At 38.6% G+C, this 27055-nt stretch overlaps 1 protein-coding gene and 1 long non-coding RNA gene across 6 annotated transcripts in view; one reads left to right on the top strand and one right to left on the bottom strand.

Moving 5' to 3' along the window:
• Positions 1–27055, top strand: part of ADAMTS9 (ADAM metallopeptidase with thrombospondin type 1 motif 9) — a 175365-nt gene that overhangs the window by 80137 nt on the left and 68173 nt on the right. For all 3 annotated transcript variants that reach the window (XM_033210354.1, XM_033210353.1, XM_033210352.1), the window contains 6 exons: positions 2237–2356; positions 5326–5430; positions 5568–5735; positions 7426–7695; positions 12642–12803; positions 15194–15370. In XM_033210354.1, the coding sequence (XP_033066245.1) occupies positions 2237–2356; positions 5326–5430; positions 5568–5735; positions 7426–7695; positions 12642–12803; positions 15194–15370 (1002 nt within the window). The remainder of the gene's footprint in view (positions 1–2236; positions 2357–5325; positions 5431–5567; positions 5736–7425; positions 7696–12641; positions 12804–15193; positions 15371–27055) is intronic.
• LOC117083093 overlaps positions 15377–27055 on the bottom strand; it is a 32527-nt gene continuing 20848 nt past the window's right edge. For 2 of the 3 annotated variants that reach the window (XR_004436938.1, XR_004436940.1), the window contains exons 4-6: positions 26116–26354; positions 25533–25625; positions 19630–22787 (exon numbers count right to left, since the gene is read on the bottom strand). This is a non-coding gene — a long non-coding RNA (uncharacterized LOC117083093). Of the gene's footprint in view, positions 17218–19629; positions 22788–25532; positions 25626–26115; positions 26355–27055 lie in introns of those variants that run through there. The other variant, XR_004436939.1, reaches the window with a different exon arrangement.

Here is a 27055-nt window from a genome sequence, read left to right as displayed (position 1 = left end):
TGAAGGAAAGTTTTTACTCTCCTACTATTGAGTATGGTGTTAGCTGTGGGTTTTTTTTTCCTAAGTGCCCTTTATGATGTTGAATAAGTTCCCTTTTATTGCTAGCATTCTGAATGTTTTCATCATGAAAAGATGTTGAATTTTGTCAAATGCTTTTCTTTAATTGAGATAATCATGTTTTTTCCCCATTGTTCTATTAATGTAATGTATTGCATTGATTGACTTTCTTATGTTGGGCCAACCTTATGTTCCTGGACTAAATCCCACTTGGCCATGATGTATTATCCTTTTAGTATGCTTTTGAATTCAATTTGTTAGTACTTTGTTGAGGATTTTTACATCTCTATAAGCAATATTAGTCTGTGTGTGTATGTGTGTGTGTATGTGTGTGTGTGTTGTCTTTGGCTTTGGTGTTAGGGTAATACTGGTCTCATGGAATAAGTTAGGATGTGTTCTTCTATTATTTGACTTTTTTTTTTCTGGAAGCATTTGAAAGGGATTGGTATTAATGTTTATTTAAATGTTTGGTAAAATTCATGAGTGAACTGGTGAAAACTATTTTTTTTGAGGAAGCCTTTGATTAATGATTCAGTCATTTTACTTCTTATACATCTGTTAATATTTTTTATTTCTTCTTGAGTCAGTTTTTGTGATTTGTCTGTTTCTAGGCAATTTGCATAAGTTTGCATGTTTTATCTAGATTCTCCAATATATTGGCATGGAATTGTTCATAGTACTCTATTATAACCTTTTTTATTGCTGTAAGGTCAGTAGACATGTTCCTTCCTTCGTTTCTGATATTTGGTAATTGGAGCCTTTTCTATTTTTTTTAGTCATTCTAGCTAAAGGTTTATCAATTTTGTTGATCTTTTCAAAAAATCAATTTCTGGTTCTGTTGATTTTTTTCTATTGTTATTCTACTCTCTATTTTATTTATCTCCATTCTAATCTTTATTATTTCTTTCCTTTTCTTGTTTTTTTTTTTTGTTGTTGTTGTTGTTGTTGTTGTTTGTTTGTTTTAGTTTGCTCTTATTTTTCTAGTTCCTTAGGAAGTAAAGTTAGGTTGTGGATTTGAGATCTTTCTTCATTTATTTTTTTTCTTTATTAGTATAGGTATTTGCAGCTATAGATTTCCTGTGAACATTGCTTTCATTGCATCTCATAAATTTTCTTATATTCTGCTTTCATTTTAATTTATCTCAAAGTATTTTCTAATATCCCTTATGATTTCTGTTTTGACCTATTGGTTAAGAGTATGTAGTTCAGTTTTCACATATTTGTGAAATTTCTAGTTTTTCTTCTGTTACTGATTTCTTGCCTCATTCCGCTGTGGTTGTGGGAGCTCATTCTTTTAAAGCATATTGAGACTTGTTTTGCAGTCTAACATATGGTCCCTCTTAAAAAAAAAGATCCCTGTACATTTGAGAGGAATATGTAGTGTGGTAGGTGGGTAATCAGAAACACCATGACAGTTTCTCCCCAAAATTGAGTGGCTTCTTTTTTTTATTAAGCATTCACCTAGTTTCTCCAAGGTTTTGTTTAAATTCCAGAGTTCCAAAAAGTTGGTTCCAATTTTTGCTAGCTTAACAGTTGCTTCAGTGGAGGGACCAATTCTTGGAGCTCCCTAGTCTGCCATTTCTGTGGTATCACTCCCTCTACTTGTTTTTAGACTGCTTTTTATAATCTAACAATTTGCCTTTTAGTGGTTGCATTATTTTCCTAATTACCTGTATGCTGTGATATTCAACTTTTGGTTGTTGCATACTTTGGTGGTGTCCAGTTTTTTGTCTCTTATAAATAATATTGCAAAGGCCATTCTGTGTAAAAATATTGATGCAAACTCCAGTTATTTCTTCAGGATAATTTCCTAGGAGTCAAATAAAGTCACAGAGCTCTATTAAGTACCTATTTTAGCCACAGCACTCTGCTATGTAGTGTGAAAGATGTAAGAATGATGGAGATGCAGTCTGCTCCTTCTAGGAGTTCACAGTTAATGAGTTGAACCCCTATAAATATAATTTCAATGGGAGGCAAAAATAATTCCAAGGGTCATCATAATAATGAATCAGTATAATTTGTACAGAGCAGGATTGCCTACTTCGACCTAATTTATCTGAGTGCCCGCCCTCTGGCCTACCATGATGGAAATATTTCTCTCTTGTAGAATATTATGGGGAAAGTAAGGGAAAGAGAAGATTTACTGAATTGTATATACCTTTTGTTCTCCTTCTTCCAGTGCAGTGTCACTTGTGGACAGGGATACCAGCTAAGAGCAGTGAAATGCATCATTGGGACTTATATGTCAGTGGTAGATGACAATGACTGTAATGCAGCAACTAGACCAACTGATACCCAGGTAAGTTTCCTTTGTCCAACTCAGTTACTGGCCTTGGGGACCAAGATACCAAACTGCCCAGCTATTCAGACAAAATTGAAACCCTTTCATAGGTACATATGTCGGTAGAGCAACCAGTAGATTAACTTGTCCAGATTTACCTATATGTTACATTTATAATCAAATATCTTGATGTGTCAGTTTTGTTCTTCTCTAGTTATTTGAAGTATATGTAGGTTTGCTTTTAATTCTTATTGGATGATGAATGTTGGGTTTTGGGCTCATTTTCTTAAACTCGTATTTCTGAAATTATTTCAATGTAGTATTCTGTAACTAGTGTCACATGTTCAGGCAGTGATTTGCTGGAGCTAACTTGTACCAGCTCACAAGAGCCAATTGATAAATTTTGTAGGAGTTTTGCAAACTGATATTTAGGTGTAACCATTACTAAAAACTGAAAACATAAACATATAATTAAATATGTGGTATTAAAAACAAAGTTTATAAACACTCAGAACTTATATGACGTATGTATGTGTCTGTATGGTGGATGTACTGTGTAAGGGTGGACTACCACATATCTCTCCCCAGCTCTGTGCTCATTGACATCAAGTTCATAGCTTGAAATTGGCCATGATGAGAGTATTTACACCACAGGAATCAGCAAGTGCTGCAATTCAGGGCTTAATTTATTATTTGGTTGATTGGTTAGACTTAAGAAAGTAGTGGAGAAAATGTTAATGATGCAGATTAAATGTAAAAGAGTCTTGTGTCTGTAGCAGTTACATTGTGAATAGAACAAAAGGATGTGGAAATATTCTTCTAATATCTGAAAAGTATCTGATTCAACAAAGACATCTTCCACATCATTGGTCAGTGAGTCAAGTTCTGGCCATACATCTTCATCATTCCACTTTCATCCTACCCTTAAACATAAAGAAAATATCAACTAACATTCATGTCTGAACTATACTCATTTGGCAGTTACAAATATAGGTGGGCAAAAGGTTCAAAAGTTCAGCAAAAATCAACAAATGTATTCTGTGAGAATCGATTGATTGTATGGAATTTAAAATAAATAATTGTATATTTTATTATTTCAAAATTGCTATACATCCTTTATATCAGTAAAATTTACAATAAATAAGCATATATATACATATGTATGTGTATGTACATCCACGTAATATGTGTGTGTTTGTGTACACACAATGTCTATAAACACACACACATACACATCTTTTTTTCTCAAGAAGCTGGTGGATAACCACTCACTAGCATACTGTTCTATACAGGCCTTGATTTTGGCATCATGTATGTAAAGAGAATATATAAAGAGAACACTTGGGTTTGCATAGCAGCTTTGCTAATTGCTGAAGATGGCATTTGAACCCAGGATATTCCCAGAACTCACACTCTGAGTGAAGCCCCATGTGGCTGATGTACTGTCTGCATCCTGAGCACCCACAATCTGCTGCCTTTCAGAGTGGGTTGTTGATGGAAAAAGAGTGTTAAAAAAATTAATTAATATGACAATGCTGTTCATGTTGTCATCATCGATCAATTAACCACCCAACACATGTGACTTATAATAAAAATATATTATTTTATTGAAATGTTCCAAACCACAGTATGATGAATGCCTGGAAAATGTTAGCTATGGCATCTAAAGCAATCATGAACTGAGCATCAGCAGCTTGCTTTCAGATTCAAAATATATTTCCCTTTAAGTTATTCTATTATATCCATTTGACTATGGGATGGCTCCCACCATTGCAGTATGTAGATCATTTCTTCACTTTGCAAAAAGTTCCTTGTGCCTTTCTTTGGACCAAAAACGGAGGAATAGGCAAAGTCTGGAGCCAAATAACAAAATTTCGCATTCCACACGTAGATTTTCTAAGGCAAAGATGTCTCAGTCATATTTGACACCAAGCCCCAGCACTTTTGCACTGTGCCTCAGTACTTTTTCACTGTGCACAGCACACTTAGGCATTTGAGGAATATGTATTAAATCACAGGGTAGTTGCTAACCACTGAGGCTGAGAGTGAATATGAGCAGGTGTGTACTTTTGTTTCTGTTTGCGTATCTTGGAATATTACCTGTACACAGATGACCTTAGTTCATAACAAGGACTTCGTCTGAATGATTGAGGGGTGTTATATAAATTCCAGGTATTGGCCAATTGAATACACCTTTTATATCTACATTTGACATTCTGGGATTCTGATGTTATCTTTAGGCAAACTGGAAAAGCATGTTCATGATTAGTAAATTCTGATTAAGAAATTAATTGAAATGTGAGAACATCATTTGGCCTTCAGAATTGTAAAACGTTAACAACTAATGATTTTAAAATGATAGCCAGGCCGGGCGCGGTGGCTCAAGCCTGTAATCCCAGCACTTTGGGAGGCCGAGACGAGCGGATCACGAGGTCAGGAGATCGAGACCATCCTGGCTAACCCGGTGAAACCCCGATTCTACTAAAAATTACAAAAAACTAGCCAGGTGAGGTGGCGGGCGCCTGTAGTCCCAGCTACTCGGGAGGCTGAGGCAGGAGAATGGCGTAAACCCGGGAGGCGGAACTTGCAGTGAGCTGAGATCCGGCCACTGCACTCCAGCCTGGGAGACAGAGAGAGACTCCGTCTCAAAAAAAAAAAAAAAAAAGATAGCCTGCTATGTCATGACTTACATGTCCTTTTACAATATTTTTCTCTTTTTACACAAATGGATGAATAAATATGGCTTTAAAAATCATCTCACTGACCCCTGCCCTTTATTAAGGCACCCACAAAGGGACTAAGATTATATCTCATTTTGCAATTGAAGACATTGGAACTGAGAGATGACATGTGACTTGCCCAGATTTACACAAAAATCTGAAGTCTTAGAATTCTTAGCCTTTACATTTTTATCCACCGTGACCATTAACTTGAAAGTGCATTGACTTGAAAGTGACTTTGGTTTTTTTTTCCCCCATCATATCTAGGACTGTGAATTACCATCTTGTCATCCTCCCCCAGCTGCCCCGGAAACGAGAAGAAGCACATACAGTGCACCAAGAACCCAATGGCGATTTGGGTCTTGGACCCCAGTAAGAAATAGACTGGGAGAAATGGGGAGGGCAGGATAGGGGCTAATGTTCTCTGGCATGACTATAGAAAGTGGACTACTGTCCAGTAAGCAGCCATTCCAAGTAACATAACTGCATGATTTTACTCCAACACCCAGTGCTCAGCCACTTGTGGGAAAGGTACCCGGATGAGATATGTCAGCTGCCGAGATGAGAATGGCTCTGTGGCTGACGAGAGTGCCTGTGCTACCCTGCCTAGACCAGTGGCAAAGGAAGAATGTTCTGTGACACCCTGTGGGCAATGGAAGGCCTTGGACTGGAGCTCTGTAAGCCAGTGGATTATTTGGAATCAGGGGGAGTGGGGGCAACACTGAGGGGTATGAGGAGTCAGCGGAGGGGGGCGCCACTTGGAAATGTCAATGGGTAATATGTCAGAGCTGGATTTGTTTTATGATTTAAATTGTTCTGCTCCACTTATGTGCTGTTGGCCAAGTGTGCAATGATTCTTAGCTAAGTGTTTAATGGATAAATCAGTTTACTGTCTGCTTGAGTGCCTGTCCTGTTGGGTTGATCAGAAATCCCAGTCTTCACTGAGTCATATTAGTATGCAGTAGGTTTGTAGAGGACCAAAAATGTCAGGAGAGTGAGGGGAGAGGCTCTTGCTCTGAGTCTGGATTCCTCCTGCATCCTGTGGTCCCTAAAAGTCAAGAGGCTCTTGGTTTCCCCTGCCAAGAATGGAAGTGGGAATCCTCATCCAGTGCTGTGAACCTGCCCTGCTGTACACCAAGCACCACCTATGGGTTTTTATAAAAGTAGAACTTTTATCTTTAGGCAGCTTCTGTTTTCTGCCCTGCAAAAAGCCCAGGGTTCAGGAAATAGATTAGGATAGGTGAGGAGAGGTCATAGGGAGAATGGAGATTAATATCTCAATAAATATCAACATGGAGAGAGAAATTTGAGAGGTGCAATAAAATAGGGCTGTGTAAAAACCCAGACCTTGGCATTTACTTGTTGCATGGCCTTGAGCAATCTGGTTTAAGTCCATGAGTCTCAGTTTGCTCTGCTCTTAAAGAAGACAGAAAAGAATAACTTTACAGGGCTGTTGTGAGGATTATTTGAGATTATGTATGTTAAATGCTTAACAGAAAGTACTACTCAATAAATAGTAGATAATCTCACTCTCACATCTTGAGCTTCCAAACACTGATCCATGCGTCCATCCATCCATTTGTCCATCCATCTGTCAGTTCATCTTCTCTAAGATCCATCTGCCTACTCACCAGATACTGGTGAAAGCTTGCTAGAGAAAGAGCAGTGAAGAATGAATAATAAAGCCTCTACCTTCATGGAGATTATTCCAATGGATGAGCCAGTCAATGAACAAATAAGGAAGTATGTAATGTAGCAACAGGTACTGATAAGTCCTAGAAAGAAGTCAAGATGAGAAACGGAATAGAGAATGATGGGATGTGTTTTTAGAGAGGGTGGTCAAAAAAGGCCTGACATTGAGCAGGACCTGAGTGAAGTAAGGGAATGACCCACATGGGTATCTAAGTGGTATGGCAAAAGGTGCAGTAGGTATGAAGTCCCTCAGATGGAAGTGTTCTTGGCTTGTTCAGGAAGCATCAGTAAGGCCAGCATAGCTGGAGTGCAGTGAGTGGCGAATGGTAGATGGGTCAAAGTGGTTAGTCAGTGGCCACATAATAAAGGGTCTAGTAGATCAATGTAAGGATTTTGGATATTATTCAGATGAATTGGAAAATCACTGGAAGGAAGGATAGGATTTGACTTTTGTTGTAAAGGGTTATATTTTGTGATTTTGAATACTGAGCTTACAGATTTTTCACTGAAATGCATATGGGGTGGGAAAAAAAGAGAGGAGACAAGGGTGATTCCAAGGTTTTTGGCCTGAGCAATTTGGGAAAGTGGTGGGCCATTTACACAAATGCACATTCAGGAATTGTCAACCCCTCCACCAAATGACTGACCCTTTCTCTTTCTGAACATTCAACCTAGTGTTCTGTGACCTGTGGGCAAGGTAGGGCAACCCGGCAAGTGGTGTGTGTCAACTACAGTGACCACGTGATCGATCGGAGTGAGTGCGACCAGGATTATATCCCAGAAACTGACCAGGACTGTTCCATGTCACCATGCCCTCAAAGGACCCCAGACAGTGGCTTAGCTCAGCACCCCTTCCAAGATGAGGACTATCGTCCCCGGAGCGCCAGCCCTAGCCGCACCCACGTGCTCGGTGGAAACCAGTGGAGAACTGGCCCCTGGGGAGCAGTGAGTATTCCCTGAAGTCTTTCCTTAGTTTGCTTGCCTCTCTTTCACTTGAGGTTGGTTTGGGGGAAAAGAGACTAGAAACACCTTTAGAGCATATTTTTTTCTTTACAAGGGATTGACAGTGTGCATTTTCATTTGCTTTGAGGAACTTGTAATGGGTTAATTACAGCCCTTGATGATACTGATACTGCCTGCATGCACCTATAAGCTGCCTCGATTGGGTGGAGAAAGAGGATATCGTGGCTAGGTGATATGATCACATGACCTCCTGGAAGGTACCAAGAATACCATCATGATTCATCCTGGAGGCCACAGGCAGCTCATACCTGTAGGGGAGTTGAGAAGACAGAGAAACTCTTCTGAAAGGGAATTCTTAATGAAAGCCACTTTCCTTTCTACTATTTTCCAGAAGGGTGCAGTCTCAAAGTGGCATGGTTGCTGTGTAATTTGTAGTAGTAGGTCATTGTCCTGGGTTAAGGGGAAATACTAGTCTAGGTAAGATTTGTGCTTAGGAGAAAAGTGCCCCAACCTAAAGGTTACCAGCACAATCCCTGAGGGAAGATGCCTTGGTTTGGCTTTTAAATTTGGGGAAGTTCTACAGTTCCCTTCTCCTCTTTGAGCCTCAGTTTTCTTATCTGTAAAATGAGGATAACAATAGTTCCTGCTTTCTTGGGTTGCTGTAAGAATTAAATGAGATGCTGCAAATAAAGTGCTTTGTGCCCTGCCTGCCACAGAGTGAGAACTTAATACATGTTGACAAGTTGTCTTTATTACTATCATTATCATTGTCCTTCAAATTAGGAAGGCCTTGACAGATATCTGATATCAAAAGAAAAGTATGCTTTGGAATGTTTTAAACTTTTTGCTAAATAAAATATATGCTGTGCAATACCGGACATGTTAAATGGAACTGCAGGAGCGGGGCGGGGGTTTAAGGGATCCTGGATAGGGACATAGTTAGGTGTTTACTAATTGTTCAGGGGTCTTCTTTTTAATTGTTTACTATTAGTTTCCTTCTAGTACTGCTAATTCTGTTTAATTGTTTCTGGGCTAAAAAGAATTAGAAGGAAGCTGTCTGTTTCCCACCACGGTTATGTTTCAGTAAATTAGATGTACTTTCTGATGAATACTAATTAGCCACTGAGCATTTGCGCACCCCTGTCTGTGCTGGTTGTGTGCAGAACAGCTGCCAAGTTGCCCAAGACCCTCGCTATCCCATCCCCCTCTCTTGCTTTCCACTATTGGGCTTCCTTTGCCCTAGATTAGAAGAGATTTCAGTTCAGAGAAAGTAAAAGGTGATCCAGGGAAGTAATCACTGAGTGTCTCATGGTTTTTCCTTGTTGACATAATTCAAAACTCACACATGTGTAGTCTAATGATAGCACTAGGATTTAAAGAAAGCTTTTTAGTGCTGTACTTATTTAGGACTACATTTGGGGATGATGCATTCCTTTAAGATTGAATGATTCTGCCCTTGGGCAGAGCTCCCAATTAGGGAGGATTAGGTAAGCTTTTTGTGGCAATGGGTAATACCATTCTTTTCCTCATTGTGCCTGTTTTTTGTTTGGATATTTTTTTTTCTCCTAAGTTAAGTGAGGCTGAAGCTGGACAATGTGATTTTTCAGCCCTAGCTTGATGTGTCTGACCTACTCCCAGGAAGATGAAGGATGTACGTCATCTTTGCACTGCATTGCATGGTACACAAACTGTACATGGTCTTCCTGCCTTCCATGGCAGAAAAGGCAGCAAAGTGTTATAAACACTGGAGAATGGGAATCAAGTTTTTCAGTGGTTTCTGGAGTAAGAACTTCATTTTATGATAGATTTCTGTATACACTTGAGCAAGGTGTGTTACCAATTAGGAGTTTTGCAAACAAAAGAAAAGAAACTGACTCTTTCAAGTGAAAGAAAAACAAACAATGCTGTTCATTTAGCCCGAGTAAGGACAGGGACCAGAGCATCTTCAGGGCTGTATCTCAGGGGCTGGCAAGTTTTGTCTGCAGAGGGCCAGATAGTAAATCTTTTCAGCTGTGTGAACCATACAGTCTCTGTCACAGCTAATCAGCTGTGTGTTGCAGCACAAAAGCAGGCATAGATGATATGTAAATAAGTGGGCATGGCCCTGTTCCAATAAAACCTTATTTCTAAAAACAGGTGGCAGCACACATTTGGTCTTTGGACTGTGGCTTGCCAAACCTTGATCTAGATAGAAGAGTAACTAAGGGATAATTTCTTTAGAGAGTTTCTGTCTTAATCCCTTTTAAGCCTATGCCACTCTTGAGTTATTCTGCTGAGGATTCAAATTCCCAGGAAAGTCCAGTTGTCCACCTCTGACCACAATAGGGCAGAGTGTCTTAATTGATAGACCAAGATGGCATCTGCTGTGGGGAGGAATGTTTTCTTAAAGGAAATTGGGCTGCCAGATGTAAGGAAAAGGATGTTGATTTGAGCAGGTAGAAAAAAACAAATGTCTATCACCCTTTGCTTCTCTAAAAGCCATTCTCCTTTATTTTGTCCATTGCGGATGACAAATTTCAAGTGAGTTTCACTAATAGATACAAAGTTTGTTCAAAAAAATGTTTACCTAAGAAAATGTTGTCATTTAAAGAGGTCGGGGACTTTGTTAACAAAAGTCCAGACTGAAAGTCTGCAACATGGAGGAATGGAACTAAGAATCCCTGTTAATCAAATAATGGCAAAATTAGACCTGGAGAAAGGTTATATACAATACTTCATCTGTCTGTGGGAGTATAAAGACCCAAGCAGGCTCAGCGTTCAGACAGCTCAAGAATGTGCAGTGCAACTGCTTGACCCAAGCTGAGAGCTGTCACCAGCACTTTAGTTGGATTCTCAGTAGGAAGTATCCAGTTGCTCCCTGGGTGGCCAGTGGATTGGTTGGCCGTGGATCAGGTGTTCATCCTTATACCCATCAGCTGTATTGGAGAGAGAATACCATGGAGTTTCTAGAGCTGTTTCTTCCAGAATCTTTAACTGGACCAGATAGTATATCCTGTGACCAGCACTATGGGACATAATAGGGACACAAGTTATAACATTGAGCCTTTCCTCAAGGAGCCTGACATTTTACTGGGGCAATAAAGCTGACGGGTGACATAATAAAGAAATGATACAAGATTATATTATCAAGGAGAAAACCCAAGGACCAAGATATAGATTACAAATCTATTTATACCGTGCAAGGCCCTTCCTAACATTTTAAATTCTGGTCCCCAAACAAAGCTAATTAAAATAATAGTTCTCTGTTTTTGATTATGTACTAAGCTGTTTAAAAGTAGGAAGGTAGGAAGTAAGGCCAAGCATGGTGGCTCACTCCTGTAATCCCAGCATTTTGGGAGGCTAAGACAGGAGGATTGCTTAAGGCCAGGAGTTCGAGACCAGTTGGGGCAACATAGTGAGACCTTGTTTCTACGAAAAATTTAAAAATTTTAACCAGGTGTGGTAGTGTGCACTGATGGTCTCCAGCTATGCGGGAGATTGAGGTGGGAAGATTGCTTGAGCTGAGAGGTGGAGGCCATAGTAAGCTGTGATCATACGACTGTGTTCCAACCTGGATGACAGAGCAAAACCCCACCTCAAAGAAAAAAAAAAAAAAAGTAGGAAATGAATATTTTGAGATTTAGAGTAAGTATACCAGAATCCTCAAAGAATAAAGGTAACATTTTTATAACCTGAAAAATACCTAAATATTTTCTCAAGAGGAACTAATAAATCTATTATCTGGCTCTAAATTTAAAAATTAAACCCAATATAAAATGAAAGTGTAGGTACTGATTTAAAAACACTTATAATTTGACCATCATGGGCAAGGAAATTAACAGTGGTCCAGTTCAATAAGCAACAAAATGTATTCACATCTTGATACGGAAGAAGTTGACCAGCAAGAAGCAATATTTGATCGAGCCTATTTTGAAATAACACTGATATGAGCTACAATTTGCTGGAAAACAAAAATCAGCCTTCAGAACCTGGAAGTAACAACATGCTTGCAAATGCAGTTTGAGTCTTGATAAATCGTGAGAAATACATTGCTTTGAGGACCAGATGGTTATTTTATAGGCAAACTGATTTTATAAGGGTCAGAGTAAAGGACACTAGCAAACATTTTGGATTTAAAAAGATAAGGAAATTATGGAAAGAAGAAAACACTTCAGGTGTAAATAAGTAAGTAACCTATGAGAAGCTCATGTGGGAAATGAAATGATACACACACAACACCATAACAAACCATGAAAGAGAGGGTGTTAGGCTGAAAGTGCGGCCAAAGAGAGGTTTGTCATGATGAAATTCAATTAAGTTCATTGGGGAAGTAAAATATAAATAAAACAAGTCTTGCTACCATTTGCCACTGAGGTTCAGGCTGTTGTAAACAGAGAGAAAGGAACATTTTATCTCCTAGGAAGTGATGTCTAAATGACATTCTATGATGTTTTCCTGGAGTAATTGAATGAGTTCATACAGAAGCTTAATTTCAACAACTGGCAATTCATTAAGCATGTAATTTGACCTCTGTGTTGAAAGGGAAATCAAATATTGGTTCTAAATAGGCACTTGAAGTTTTGAAAAGAATTTTCAAATAAACTGTGGTGTCCATCGACACCTCTGTGCCTCTTAGAGATGCAGAGGGGAAAAAGACAGTAAGTGGCCTGCTTTGGAAGTCACATTAGGCATTTACGGAACCCCCGTGGAGGGCCTGAGGCATGCCAGAAGAGAAGACACATTTCTGCCCTCCAGGTGTATCTATAGGATGTGTACATGTAACAACCCCACAATGGGGAAGTTCTCAGGTTTTCCTGATTGCTTTTTGTCCTTCGTGGATGACTTGAAAATGCTTTTCAGCACGTTTGTCTTAACCTTTCAACCAGCTGCTTTTGTGTCCCTAAGATGGAGATTGAGGTGAGAATTAACTTGTCAACTAATGTGTTTAGTGTTCCAGTACTTGTGCTGGCGGATCCCAGCGGCGTGTTGTTGTATGTCAGGATGAAAATGGATACACCGCAAATGACTGTGTGGAGAGAATAAAACCTGATGAGCAAAGAGCTTGTGAATCTGGCCCTTGTCCTCAGTGGGCTTATGGCAACTGGGGAGAGGTGAGAGTGAACTATATCTATCTATAAACACAGAGGAATTGTGTTAACCAAACTGTATTTATCATTCAGATTTTATTTTAAGAAAGAAGAACTAGCTCTAGTAGAAGCTTCTGGAGTGGGGATTAACTAGGAAACCTGTCTTCTTAAATTCTGGACTATTTTTAAGTGTTCCTATTACCACTAAGAGTTTGGGTACACAGGTGAGCAAAATTAGAAGAGAATACAGATAAATACTGGTTTAAGTTGTTTGTTCACCTCTGATGAATAAAAAGTAGATGCTTTTAAAGTGATTGAAAATATGTGTTAAACTGGTCCATGAAAGTCTTGCCCTCTTTCTTCTTCGTAGTTTTGGGGTGTTTGTGTTATGCCCTGTTCCCATGGCATAATGTCCCAACCTTCCAAGTCTCTAATGAAGCCAGATTGAATAGGTGTTATAATTCTCATGAAAGAAGATGTGTTTTTATTGCAGAAGTGAGTAGTTAGCTGTATATTCTCAAATATGGAATTCTTTAGCTACTACCTTTTCAGAGTTGCCTGTGATGACTGATAAGGGGCAATTTAGTACTGGAAGCTGAGGAAACCATGTCCTGTTCCCAGCTCTGGCTCTTAAAAGTTTTGTGACCTCGGCAAATAATGTAGTATCTTTGCCAAATATTTATATCCTCATCTGTGAATAAGGATAATAATAGCACCAACCTCTTAGTATTTATGACCATTATATGAGGTAGCATCTATCAAATACCTAGCACATAGCCTTTAATCAACTGTTACTATAATGTAATAATAATTAATGTTAAGAATAATTATTAATAATACTGTGATTAAGTGGGGGTTTGAACCCATATTATACATGGGGACTAGATGCTTATTGCTTTGTGTTTAATTAACTAAGAATACATCTCTCTATTCTTGAATCCACAGGGAGAGCACATATTTAAAGTTCGTTGAGTTGTTCTGTCTTGACTGTAACATTTATCAAATAAAAAATGAGAAATAACACTTGGGAGGTGCCAGTGCCATGAGGGGGAAAAAGACAAATGAGATCAATGGGCATGTTAGTCCACATGCTTGGCTAAATGAAATCACGTGTCCACAGTTCATGGTTTCAGCCACATAACCTACTAGTCATAGGCAGTCGTAACGGGATTATTGTTGACTTTCATTGACAGTTATGTCATTCTGGAGAGCTTTATTGAAGGGAAAGAAAAGGGAATGAGGCTTTGTGACTCATGTATTGTGGATTTCCCAAAACCTCCTCGAAAAGTTATATCCTGTGGGGCCTGTGATTAAGCTTCTGTAATTGGATTCAAGCCAGGAGAGTACACGAACTTGCTGGGATGCTTTGCTGTCAGCACAGACCAGATCATTCCAAATTCTGTGGGAGATCTGGCCTTGACACAGCAGGGAAACCAAATGTCAGTGTTGCTGGATTTGAGTGCGGCAGCACTGTCCAAGAAACACAACGTGTTCCTGCCTCAGAAGTTTAGATCTAGCCAGGAGTCAGAACCTTATCCAGTGTTCCCACCATGCTGTTTATTCATCCAAGGGGAAAGTCATAGTTGTCCTCAGATTCAGAGATACAGTAAAATAGGTTAGCGTCATAAAGGGCTATGGAGACTGGAGTCAGAGAGGAGTCAAGGATTGGTGACAGCTTCTTAGAAGTTGCCAGAAAATAGAACCGGTTAAGTCACTATCTCCTTTGTTTGGTATTGGGTAGTTTTTGTTTTTTTTTGTTTTGGTTTGGTTTGGTATTTCTCAAAGAATCTTTGTTGGGAGGCCGAGGTGGGAGGAATCACGAGGTCAGGAGACTGAGACCATCCTGGCTAACACAGTGAAACCTTGTCTCTACTAAAAATACAAAAAAATTGCCGAGTGCGATGGCAGACACTTGTAGTCCCAGCTACTTGGGAGGCTGAGACAGGAGAATTGCTTGAACCTGGGAGGCGGAGGTTGCAGTGAGCTGAGATCATGCCACTGCACTCCAGCCTGGGTAACAGCAAGACTACGTCTCAAAAAAAAAAAAAAAAAAAAAAAGAATCTTTGTTACTTGCTAACAGATTGGCCTTGATCGAGTTAATTAACCTCCCTTCACCTTACTTGCTTCGTATATAAGATGGGACAAATGATTATACTCCTCTTGATTGGATAATATATGCAAAAGCCCTCAGTGCAAGTGAAGAAAAAGCACTTAATAACTAATACCTGCCATTAGGGGAGGAGAGCCTTGGTCTGTTTTACGTATCTCTATTGTAATTCACCTTGGTTCCATCTGTCAGAGGCTTACCTTGCCCAATGCCATAATTGAGTTTGGCTATGAAATCAGAGAGAAAGAAAATTTGTCATTGGCCTTTCAGACAAAATAACAGCAGCCTTCCTTTTCCTTCTTCCAGTGCACTAAGCTATGTGGTGGAGGCATAAGAACAAGACTGGTGGTCTGTCAGCGGTCCAACGGTGAACGGTTTCCAGATTTGAGCTGTGAAATTCTTGATAAACCTCCCGATCGTGAGCAGTGTAACACACATGCTTGTCCACACGATGCTGCATGGAGTACTGGCCCTTGGAGCTCGGTACGGCCCTAACTATTCATGTTTGTTAACCAAACTATCTAATTCCAAGGTATTCTGGGGCACTCCTCTGCGGCAGATAATTGTCACACTTACAAGGGCATCCTGGAAACTCTGCTATAAATAGTCTATTATTTTCTCCATATTGGCGCATAATAGAATTAACTTTTTATGATATTGCCAAAGTGACTTTACAGAATATGTGTACCTCATATAGGACCTGGTGCCAAGAAGTAGCTGCCTTTTCTTAGCCTAAATACACACACACACACACACACACACACACTGATTTTAACAGACAACTCAATAGCACACATTCTTTCCTTTTCTAAGCTATAGTAGTTTTGACTTTTTGGGAAAGATACCTGCTTATTGAGGCCAAAGCAATTTTTCTTCAGTGACTGTAATTTGCCTGTGTGACTCAGGTACAGCTCTGAACATAATTTTTACAAAGGCTATGCCCACAAAATAGACTAAAATCATTTTGAAAATGCAAAAGACCAAAAATGGAACAAGTGACTTGGTGCCTTTCAGGGTGTCAGAAATGTTCTCTCTCTTGCACAGAGACAGGAAGCCCATTTGGGACCATTTTTTGCTTTGGTCCCAGTCTTCCTTTGCTATCTGCTTAGCCAGCAGCTGACATGGTGAAACAGGTTTGCCACTGTAAATACGATGCAAACTTCAGGGGCAGCTCTTGGCAAACAGAAGGATCAGCTGTGTCAAAACTATACTTTGGCTGAGTTGTGCCCATAAGCTGTGGCGCTAGCTGTTAGGGCTGCTTCATGTAAATAGAGTAAAAATGGTCCTGTAAATACATTAATTGCACTGAAGCTGAATTAAGTATTATATTAAATCATATCCAGAATGTTTTTTACCCAATATGGTTTTGAGAAGTCTTAACCATCCCTGAAACCAGCTAAAAAGCAGATTAAGTGAAGTGACATGGTTAATACCTGTTGACATTTCTAAGAGTCAAGGGTTCCAGTGGCTGGGGTCATGTCTGCAGGTATAGCACTAACTATATAATCAACATACTTTGTATTAAGTAGAAGTCTAGAAGAATTTGGAGCATTATCTCCACTGGTACTATTTAGCTGGACTGTAAGTATTTTCTTCCAGAACTTAAGACATGCCACTCTGAGTCAGAGAGCTCTGGTCTGTTGTTCCTCTAGTCAGTTCACTAGGAGCATTTTCCCTACAATAATGGCACCTTCCCCAAATGAACATTTCTGAAGATCAGAAATAACCTTAGAATGTCAGGAACATCTTCTGACATTCCCAGCTTCCCTCATCTCCTATTATATATTATTTTTCGTGAAATTTCCTGTTGAGCTCATTATATTTTCACCCAGTTCACTCGACCAACAGCAATACCAGTGCCAGAGTTATGTTTTAGAAAGTCTACTAGCTCTCCACAAAGTAGTAGCTCATTAATTTTGACCAAAAAAAAAATATATATCTTAACCCTTAGGAAGAAACACACAAGCCTATTTATTGCATGTTCTTGTGGTTTGGTCAAACAAAGAAATCTGCATTTCCCTTCCCAGATTCAATTCCATTGATCATCTCAGTTCCATTGATTATTCTATATTTACCTCTCCAGGAAGAATTATTTGGGAAAGTGGGGAAAAGCATAAGTCTTAGAGAATTATAAATTAATTTCCATGGTATTCTCTTCCTTAAACACTTTCTAAATACGCTAAATTTTTTTTACACAGGATCACTACCCTCTCCTGCAGATATTTTAGAGCATAAATATTTAAATTTTAAAACATGAACTGCTAATTATTGTAACTGAAGACATAGGTTTATTTCATGTAGTTGTTCTCCTTGGGTCTGCACACAGTTTTCTGAAACAGAGGAAGAAAGAGAGAGAAAGAAATTATAATACTCTAGTATGCACAGAAGCAAGTGCATGCATTTTTAAATTCATTTTGCTGCCTATATGATTTCAATGGTTTCTTTATAAAGTGATCATTATTCAAATATGTGTTTAAAAGCCTCTATAGTCTAAGAGCAAGGCCACTTCTTCAAAGCTTTTAATTGTGATTTTAAAAAATTAAATCAAAAGCATTTTCTTTAAATAGATATCTTCGTAATATATTACTTTTCCTAAATATACGAGTGAGAGGGTAGTCTTTCAGATTCTTACTGTAGAATTTTGGTTTTGGTTGTAAGTTTATTTCTGTGGATGCTTTGGTTTAATATCTTAGTAATTCCAAATGTAAGCATACCTCAGTAATTGTGTTAATAGCCATAAAGCCACTTCCATGGTGCTTCATCATTGTAATTGACGGTGAAACTAACAACAACAAAAAGTATGTTGGAGGTGCTAACATGTTGCTTTCAACAGAAAGCAACTTAGATTTATTAGAGACCAAGGGTAGCAATTAGTCCTTCTGCCTGGTTGCTTTCTCTCTCCAAGTACTCCCATGCAGTAGACGATGTCAATAAGCAACTGCTGCTGTGTGAATTAGCCTTCTCCAAGGTCAAAATGGAGATAGCCTACTTCAACGCTTGTTACTAAAGAGCAATATTTAGAAAAGAAACCCCAAATCACTATTAATATAGTTTCCAGCATACCTAAAATGAAGCTTCTGTGAACCTAGGGTTTAAGTCCCCATCTTAGATCAGCCATTGGTTCTGGCTCAAGTCATTGCGGATTTAAGAATCATCATGGTGAGAAACATCCTCCAGAAATTCAACCTTTTCTATCCTTTTTAAAATGGGCCTTTGGACTCCTTTTTTTGGTAATGTTTGTTTTTGAAATAAGGTTCTCTTTTTTGAGACGGAGTCTTGCTCTGTTGCCCAGGCTGGAATGCAGTGGTGTGATCTCGGCTCACTGCAACCTCCTCCTCCCAGGTTCAAGCGATTCTCATGCCTCAGCCTCCCAAGTAATCAGGATTATAGGTGCCCACCACCACACCTGGCTAATTTTTGTATTTTTAGTAGAGACGCGGTTTCGCCATGTTGGCCAGGCTCATTTCAAAGTCCTGACTTCAGGTGGTCTGCTGCCTTGGCCTCACAAAGTTCTAAGATTACAGACATGAGCCACCATGCCCAGCCTGAAATAAGGTTCTTAAACTCACATGCCTTTCAGTCGACTCCTGCAGTCAGTCCCAGGAGGACATTAAGGAGACAATGCATGTGTCCTATGACTAGAGGAGTAAATTGGAAAGAGAGCTCTATACTATCAAACCACAGCAGAAAGTAGGCTAAAAATCCGGAGCATTCTAGAGAAAGCTAATTCATACAGATAATCACAGATTAAAAGTCCGCTAGGTGATACCGTATATCCAAGATGGGTCTTCGGTGTTCCTTTGTGCATTGTCCTGTCAACCTGCTTGCTGATCACCTTGGAAACTGTGCTTCTCCTTAGGAGAAATTGCTTGTTTGGGGTTTTCATGACAAACCTAAAAATGTTATCTGAGCTTTGCTTTAGGTGCATTGGAATAATGCTTGTCGACCCAAATAATGAGAATTTATGAGCTCATGAAGGAATTGTGCTTTTGTTTCTGCCTGGCTAACTTATGAATTTGTGTCTACCTCATTTTCGTATTAAAGTTTGCAGCTTCTGTAGGTAGGAAGAGAAAATGTTTGATACCAGTATTTTATAACCTCACTGCTTCTCTCCCTAGAAGAAATAAAGATTGTAAATATCACTACCATATTTTCTAAACACAGTTTTAAGCAGCCACACCTAGAATTTTCTGAATATTTTGAGCAGTACAGATTTCTATGTGTTATATAATAAAGCATATTTATTTTTTCATGTTATTTAATTTTATATACAATGTTTAAAAAAACAGTGTTTATCAGCAGACTGTAAAGGCAAGTAGGCTCTGTGGGTTAGAAATGAATGTATATGTTTCTTTTGGTTTTAAAAAGATACATTTTAATTTTGTAAATTCCCTCCAACCTGTACAACCCCTCCCTCAAATCTGAGTAGCCAAGTATCTAGCTTTGTGTAATTAGACAGATTGAAGTATGTATTTTAAAGGGATACTTTAAAAACGTATTTCTGAGTTGGAAATGATGCTTAGATTTATAAACAAAAATATATGAGGCTTAATATTTTGTTGGGTATTTTTTCTTTTCTAATACTGTTGTCCTGAGTTATTGAGTCTCAACTATGAAATATGCATGCTCCATTTATTAAATTTGTAGATAATGATAAAATATAGCCAGAAGACAAAAAAAGGTGATTGGAAGAAATGTTTCTGAACACATAAGAGACAGCTAGGTACAGGAAAAAGCAAACCTAATGTGCATAAATTTGATTACACTTTATTCTGTGTGTTCAGATAACTATAAAAGGCTTACGGCATTTGTCAATTTTGTTATTTGTTCACTGCAATACATTTCAGAAAGCATTTCTTATTAAAGGAAAATAAAATACTACAGCAACTACCTTGGAAGTTTCAAGAGAGCCTACCCTTTTCAAAAAAATCTAAATCATAGAAATGACCCAGAGGCCTACTGATACCTCATCCTCCTCCTGAGCCTCCTTTTTGCAGTATAGGTTATTATGGTATTCATGGGTGAAAGGACCAAGGTAAGGAGGGTCCCTATATGAGTTAGACTTTATTTTTAATAAGGTGAGAAATAAGAAAACTTCTCCAAAGGAAACGAAGATAACAATAGCTAGCGTTTGCTGTGTGTTTACTGTGTAACAAGCTAAAGTAAGCAAATACACATCACATTAACCTGGTTTTAATCTATGAGGGAGGTGCTGTTAGGAACCCATTTGACTAGCAGATAATCTACTTCAGTGATAGGATCTCCTTGGTGGGGTACTGACTATTAATCTTGTTTTGGCAGAAAGAAACAACCTGTGTTCAGAATGAACTTTTAGGCTCCTGTTTATATTCTATAAAGGATATGCCTAAAACTCAAACTTCATTTAGCCTCAACATTATTTAACTAATTGTGACATTGTCCATTTGATTCCAGCAAAAGAAAATCCAAATTCATTCCTGTTATTGGTAAATTCCCATAACCAGCAATCACAAAAGCTTCAAACAACTGTTGTTTAGGGAATGGCAAAATATTCCTTTCTTTCATTTTACGGATGCATTTTTAGCCAGATTAGGAGGATGACATCAAGATTTTGACTATAAGGAATATCACATTAAATGCATATGTATTTTTTATAAAATATGATATTTTTACTACAGTGAAGACATGTTTAAACATATTGCTAGCATCTTTAAAAACAAGAGCCACATTATTTGGCTGTATCAGTATGGAGTATAAAAAATAAGATAGTTTTTGTGGAACAAAGTGTTATGACACATGAATTTACAAAGTTTACCTTAGTTCTGTGTAGCACTCATCTCTAATGTGTTCAGAACAATCAAAATACTTGCCTGCATCTATTTCACTGGAGACAAAACTTAGGCTTTTAATAATCTTTTTTCAGTATTTACAGAGATTATATGCCTATGAAAGGCTGATCCTGCCCTCTGATGCTATTTCGTGGTAGCTTGACAGATTCTATTTTCATGGATCTAAAAAGTCCATGGGTGGGGGGAGCAGGGTTAGGAGGGTTATTGGACTCTGAGGAGGAGTCCAGGTCCTCTCCCTCACTCCTGTTGTGGAGTTGCCCTTCTGGAATGGAAAGAAATAGAAACTTTGGAATGTGGAGTGGGAGGTAGAGGTTGAGTCCAAGCATAATTGGCTAGGAGGGAATCCTGGCGATTAGTGATAGCAGTTGAAGAAGATTTATTTTAATACCAGGGGTTGGGGGTTGGGGGAGGATAAAAAAAACTCTGAGTCGTTTCTTTAAAAAAATAAAATAAAATAAAATAAAACAGTCATTCAACTTTCAACAAATACTTTCTAAGTGCCTACTGTAGGCCAGGGACTGTTCTAGGTGCTAAGGATACAGCAGTGAACAAGTTAGAGCTCTTCGTTCTAAGGGAGCAAGAGAAATTTTAGTATTAAAGAATACTAAACACATGTAATTAAAGAACTGATACTTTGGTTTTCCTGGCAGCTTCACCACCACCATAAAAATAAAACTACAACTTGTTATTAGGGTAGGTACCTTCCTGGATACTGATAACATTTATTCAGTAAGTATAAATTAGCAATTTTATCTTTGCTTTTAAATGTGCAACTGGCCAGTCATTTTAAGTGACAGACGCTGCCTGGCTGATGGCATGGAACTTTTAAAAACCTCCTATCAAAGAATATGCTTCCAATCACCATTCCATTAGAACCCAAATGTGAGTTCAGTGGTCTAAGAGCCAGGATGAGTGGAGAACCTAACCTTCAGCCTTCTCCCTACTGGGTTCTTGGCCTCCACACAAGGTGGAGAGTTGTGGTCTGAGGGTACTTTTTCTCTTTGTTATTTAATGGGTACCAATTAAAAGATGTAGAATGTGTGGATCTCCACACCATCTTCTTTGCTTGTTGCTGTTGTTTTCTCTAAAGTGGGATTATTGTCATGAATGTTTTTAATGATCATAACCTCTCTTTGCTGAAATTTATAAAATAGAAAATTGGCAGCCAAGGAAAGCATGTCCAGGAGTGGTATGGAAGATGACTCATGTAGGCTGAACCCAGAAATCCATCACTCTTAGCAAGATCTGCATCCCCTTTCTCCTATGAGAAAGACTTATGCCTTGGCCAAAAGAATCTAGTAGCTTTCTGCCACGATGTAAATGTTCTCTATTTTTGCTTTCCTTTATGGAAGCCACTAGCCACATGTGGTTAAATACTGAGCACTTGAAACATGGTTAAGTGACAAGGAAACTGTATTTTTAATGTAATTTTAATTGCTCTAAATAGCTACCTGTTGCTGGTGGCTACCATATTGGACAGGGCAATCTCAGGCAACAGGACATCTCTAACAATTAATAATAAACTAGCAAAGGAATCAATAAATTTATAAAAATAAATTGGGGAGAAAAACCCTATTCCACATGTAAGGGTCCCCCCATAAGATACCCATGTATCCAGTGATTAGCATTCTCTTGCCTTTCTTGTGTTTCATGCCTTTGTTTTGGAAAACTTCAGTGGGTGTTCCCTGACAGCTGGGCATTTGAAAATGCAGAGGACAGTGAAAAGACGGCCTATCAGAACCAGGGGTCTTGAGAGTAGTAACTCCAGGGCTTCATTGTAAAAGCAGCTGTTAAAACAAACTCTCCTCTTGTGCATCTCAGAGTTCAAGTTCATCGTGGCCATAAGTTCAGTTAAGGAGAAAGCATGTTTATGTGTTCAGTGGGTTGAAAGGGCAAGGCTTGATTGATGCTTTTTAGGAGAAGGCAAAAGTGGAAAACACCAGGTAGCCACCTTGTAGAAGCTTGAATTCCAAGAGATCATTCCCTCTTTGAAGGAAAAGTTTCAGGAAGGCAGCTTTTCATATTCATTGAACCCAGTAGGTGAAGGTTGAGCAGATTAGCTTTGCAGGGCTCTGTTTCAAAGACACATCAGAAGAAACCAAGTTGAGGCAATGTTTCTCCTCCATGACTGTAAATGTAGTCAATTAGTTTTGCAAAACTTAATGTCCACAGTGTTTAAAACAAACAAACAAACAACAAAATAAAAACTCTTATTCATTCACATTTTTACTCTATACTGAGGGCCCCAAGAAATTTAAATTTATCCAACAACATTGACTGCAAATTGACTGATAATTATCAGTTCTCTTTCACAGTGGCCATATAGAGTGTTTTCCCCACCTTTAGGGCAACATCCTGAATTAAACTATAATCTGACAGATGGTCTGTTTTTAGAAACACTGATTAATCTGTTATGCTCACTCTCAGGTTGTCTATGCACTAAAATGAGAAATAGTTCAGCTGATTCTCCCTAAGCCATTTTCTTCTGAAATATCTCAGAAAGTGAATGAATTGATAGCTTCAGTTATCCACAAAAGAGCAGATTTTTTTTCCCACTTAATTTTTTACACAATGTATTTCCTCCCATAATTATAGAGAGGACTGGTTTTTGTTTTTTGTTTTTTTTTATTATAACAACCGCTTGCATTTTGGAACATTTACTTTGTGCTTGGAATTATGCAAAACAATTCACCCACATTTGTCTAACTTAATCCTCTCTACTTGATGAAGTCAGCACCATCAGAGAAGTTGCTTAGTTGATCTCACTGCTCAGTAGTGGTCTCTAGGTCTCACTGCTGGGAAGTGGCTGAACTAGGATTTGAACTTAGGATTTTCTGAATTTTAAGCTACTGGTTTAAGCCAAGATATAATCCCCTCATCTCATTGTTTAGTTGATGAAATGGCAAAATGTAACCTGAGTGGAAAGGGTATGTCTACAATGTAAGATTTTATGTTATCCCAGAGTGTAATTACTAATATTTGAAATGTTCCGAAATGAATTTGAGCCATTTACAAGTTTTGCTTAGGGGGTAAGCAAAGAAAATCAGGAATGAATATAAGAAAATTGTCTTAAACCAAGTAAAAGAGCAAGATTTGGGGTTTTCAGAAGATTTTAAGAAAAAAGCAACAATCAGTATTAAGCACATATTGGGTGCTATCTCTGGCATTTTTAACATAAATGGAATAACTTGAGGTAATAAATCTAAGTATTTATTTAGTAGGTATATAGATAGTCAGGATGATAGATTTTGTTAGAGCCAGTTAGGAGACTTTATAGATGTTCATGGTGATGAGTTTCCTTGCAGAAAGTAAGATGCTATAGCACTTACAAGTGAATTATGAAAAATGATAAAATTTACTAAAATGTGATCTCACCATAATAACTCTCTGGTTGAAATAAAGCATATTCAATGCATTGGAATGTCTTCCAAACTCTTTATTGAGCTAAAATTAAGCTACAGGGACTGAACTCTTCTTTTAGCGATGCTGAGTATTGTTCATTCCCATTGGTAGGACAGTCAACCACCTTGAACCCTATTCTTGCATCCTCTTCCTCTCATCACTCCTCATTCTCACAACTACCTCTGTATTCCTTAGTCCATGTGGCAGGTGAATAAAACAGTTATGTTTTGGGAACTTGGTAAGATGAACAGAGGGAAATATAACAGGGAAAAAGCAGACTGTGTTTGCTTCTTTTTTCTTAGCTAGGTCACAGGAAGAAATATAGACAGAGCCAACACATTTTAAGTGAAAAACCTGTTTCCCCAATCATTTATTTAATTGCCCCATACCTTAATTTCCTTCTGCCTAATGAAACCCACAGTTCAAACTGGGTGCCTTTCTCAAACTAGGCATACTATAAACAATGTTGAAATGAATAAATGAGCTCAGCTACTCAAGTGCTGAACTCCTTATCACATTAGCCCAGAAATATGGAAGTAAAGAGCTAACTGGTAGAAGGGAATCATTAAAAAGAAAGACATAGGATTATTTAGTGCTGTTGTATTAATGATGATATCCTGACTTAGAAAGTTGTATGGTATTTACGTAAAAGAGTGTCTTGATTTGAGGAAACAGAGTTTTAGAGATGATGGGATGTTATGTCTCTAAATTACTCTCAAATTTTTCAGGGAAAGACAAAATGATAATAGCATATAGAAAGAGATGGGAGGAGGAAATGTGAAACGTTGGCAACTGGGGACTCAGGATGAGGGGATAGGGGAGATCTTTATGATGTTCTTGCAATCTTTCTGTAAGTTGGAAAATTTTCAACATAAGTTACTTTATAAAATTTCTTAACATAAATATATTCAGAGTGTGTATTTTCCTTCACGAGGAAATAAAGAGTAGATCTGGATTTATTTCACAACTTTAAAAATTCTAACACATTCTAGGAAGCTGTTTTTAATCTCAGATCTGCACTGTAATGTGATAAAAAAGGGAGCGGGGTGTGGCAGTCAGAGCTCAGCAGAAATAGAATATTTCCTACTTTTTTATTGGCTTTTTCCCATGATTTTCTCTTTCCTAAGCCTTCTCTCCTCCTCCCTCCTCCTCATCCCACCCATGCAGCTAAACTGAAAGGCTTCTGGGAATGGTGCATGTTTTTGCTTCCCTTTTCCCAGGGGAATCTAGACTTTCATTGCATCTCTTCCTAGTAAATTCCAGTAAATATCTGGCCATATGCAGACTCCCCCTTGTTTTTAATCGACTCCTACCCAGTCCACATCCAGATTCCTTTGAAAATGAAAGCATTTTCCCAAAAATGTGTGCTGTTTGTTTTCCTTGAGATTAATAAAAGTCCCGCCTAGCCCACTTACCTATTCCTGCCTTGGTATGTGTCCTTTCTTGGTGAAATCATTATTTCCTTCTTTTTGGTTGTCTTTGAATCAGACATAACATATCCGAGACCCCTGCAGGGTGCAAGGTCGTGAACATGATGTCAGGGAGGAAGTGCTGTTCAGAAGAACGTGTTTGTTCATTGTAATTGGGATCTTCATTGTTGTGCATGGGAATTGATTTCACGTTGTACACGGCACGTTTTCTATAGATGGGGGCTTCCCAACCCTTTTAGCTGTAGCCGCTGACTTCGTTGAGTGGATGTTCAGCAAGCCCTTTACAACCCCCTTCCACAAAGAATCTCTGTGTGCCCTGACCTCACCAAGTCAATTTGAATCAATTCAGAACTTGCTGAAAGACTTTCTGAGAACCTTAGTATAATTCAATAGTTCTCAACTGGGAGGTGATTTTAGCCTCCAGTGGACATTTGGCAATGTCTGGAGACAGTTTTGGTTGTTACGATGGGTATGCAGGTGCTATGGGCATCTAGTGGGTAGAGGCCAGGAATGCTGCTTAATAGTCTACAATGCACAGCACAACCCCAACAACAAAGAATTGGCTTACCCCAAATCTGGAAATAGTGCCACCATTGAGACACTTGGAGCCTCATTCAAAAGTGAAAGTTGAAAGTCATAGTTGCAAGTCCCATAGCTCTCTGAAAGCTCTTCTCTCTGGAGAGTTGAATTTTCCATAAAACGTAGGTGAGATTCCAGGGAGCCATCAAGGTCAGTCAAATCCAAGCAAGGTTTTCAAGGATGAGCTGAAAATACGAGGTCTCAAACTTGTCTCACCAGACCGTGAATCTGCAAATCAACAAGCAGCATCACTCATTTTGGGGGATGGGGTTGAGCGTTAAAAGAAGTGGCAGATATTGTAAATGTTTACAGATGTGCCCAGCTGATCAATAGACATTCTGCTTGGTAACTTTGACAAGAGTAATAAACTTCAAAAGAACAGCATAAATGTGGGTGGGCATTTCTAAGAAAACAAGGGTTATATCCTCATCATGTTCATAATGTTAGTATTATCTGATAGCACTGATGGTTCATATATAGAGATTACTTTTTAAGTTTATGGTTTCAAACAGAGCTTCCCATATCAGTGATATAATTTGAATATATGAATATGCCAGCAGTATCTAGGAATTGGTCCAACTTGAGCGTCAGAGTTGAGTATATAGGTTTCTCTTTGGGGAACTCTTTTAGAAGTAGGATTAATTCTAGTGAGCATTCTACCTGAGAATTTCTGATTAGGGACTAAGACAGCAGTACATAAAGTGTTCCATGGAATGCGAATAGGTATGAAGCAGGATTTCCCAACCTTGGCACTATTGTCATTTGGGGCCAGATAATTTTTTGTTGTGGGGACTGTTTGGGACCTTGTAGATGCTTATCAGCATCCTTGGCCTCTACCTACTGGATGCCAATAGCATACCCCCTCGGTTGTGACAGTGAAAAATGTCTTCAGACATTGCCAAATGTTCCCTGGGAGGCAATATCACTCT

The sequence above is a fragment of the Trachypithecus francoisi genome, unplaced genomic scaffold (assembly GCF_009764315.1).
Source record: "Trachypithecus francoisi isolate TF-2019V2 unplaced genomic scaffold, Tfra_2.0 Lachesis_group0, whole genome shotgun sequence".
In the NCBI taxonomy this organism is placed as follows: Eukaryota; Metazoa; Chordata; class Mammalia; order Primates; family Cercopithecidae; genus Trachypithecus; species Trachypithecus francoisi.
This window is presented reverse-complemented; position numbering and strand designations above follow the sequence as displayed.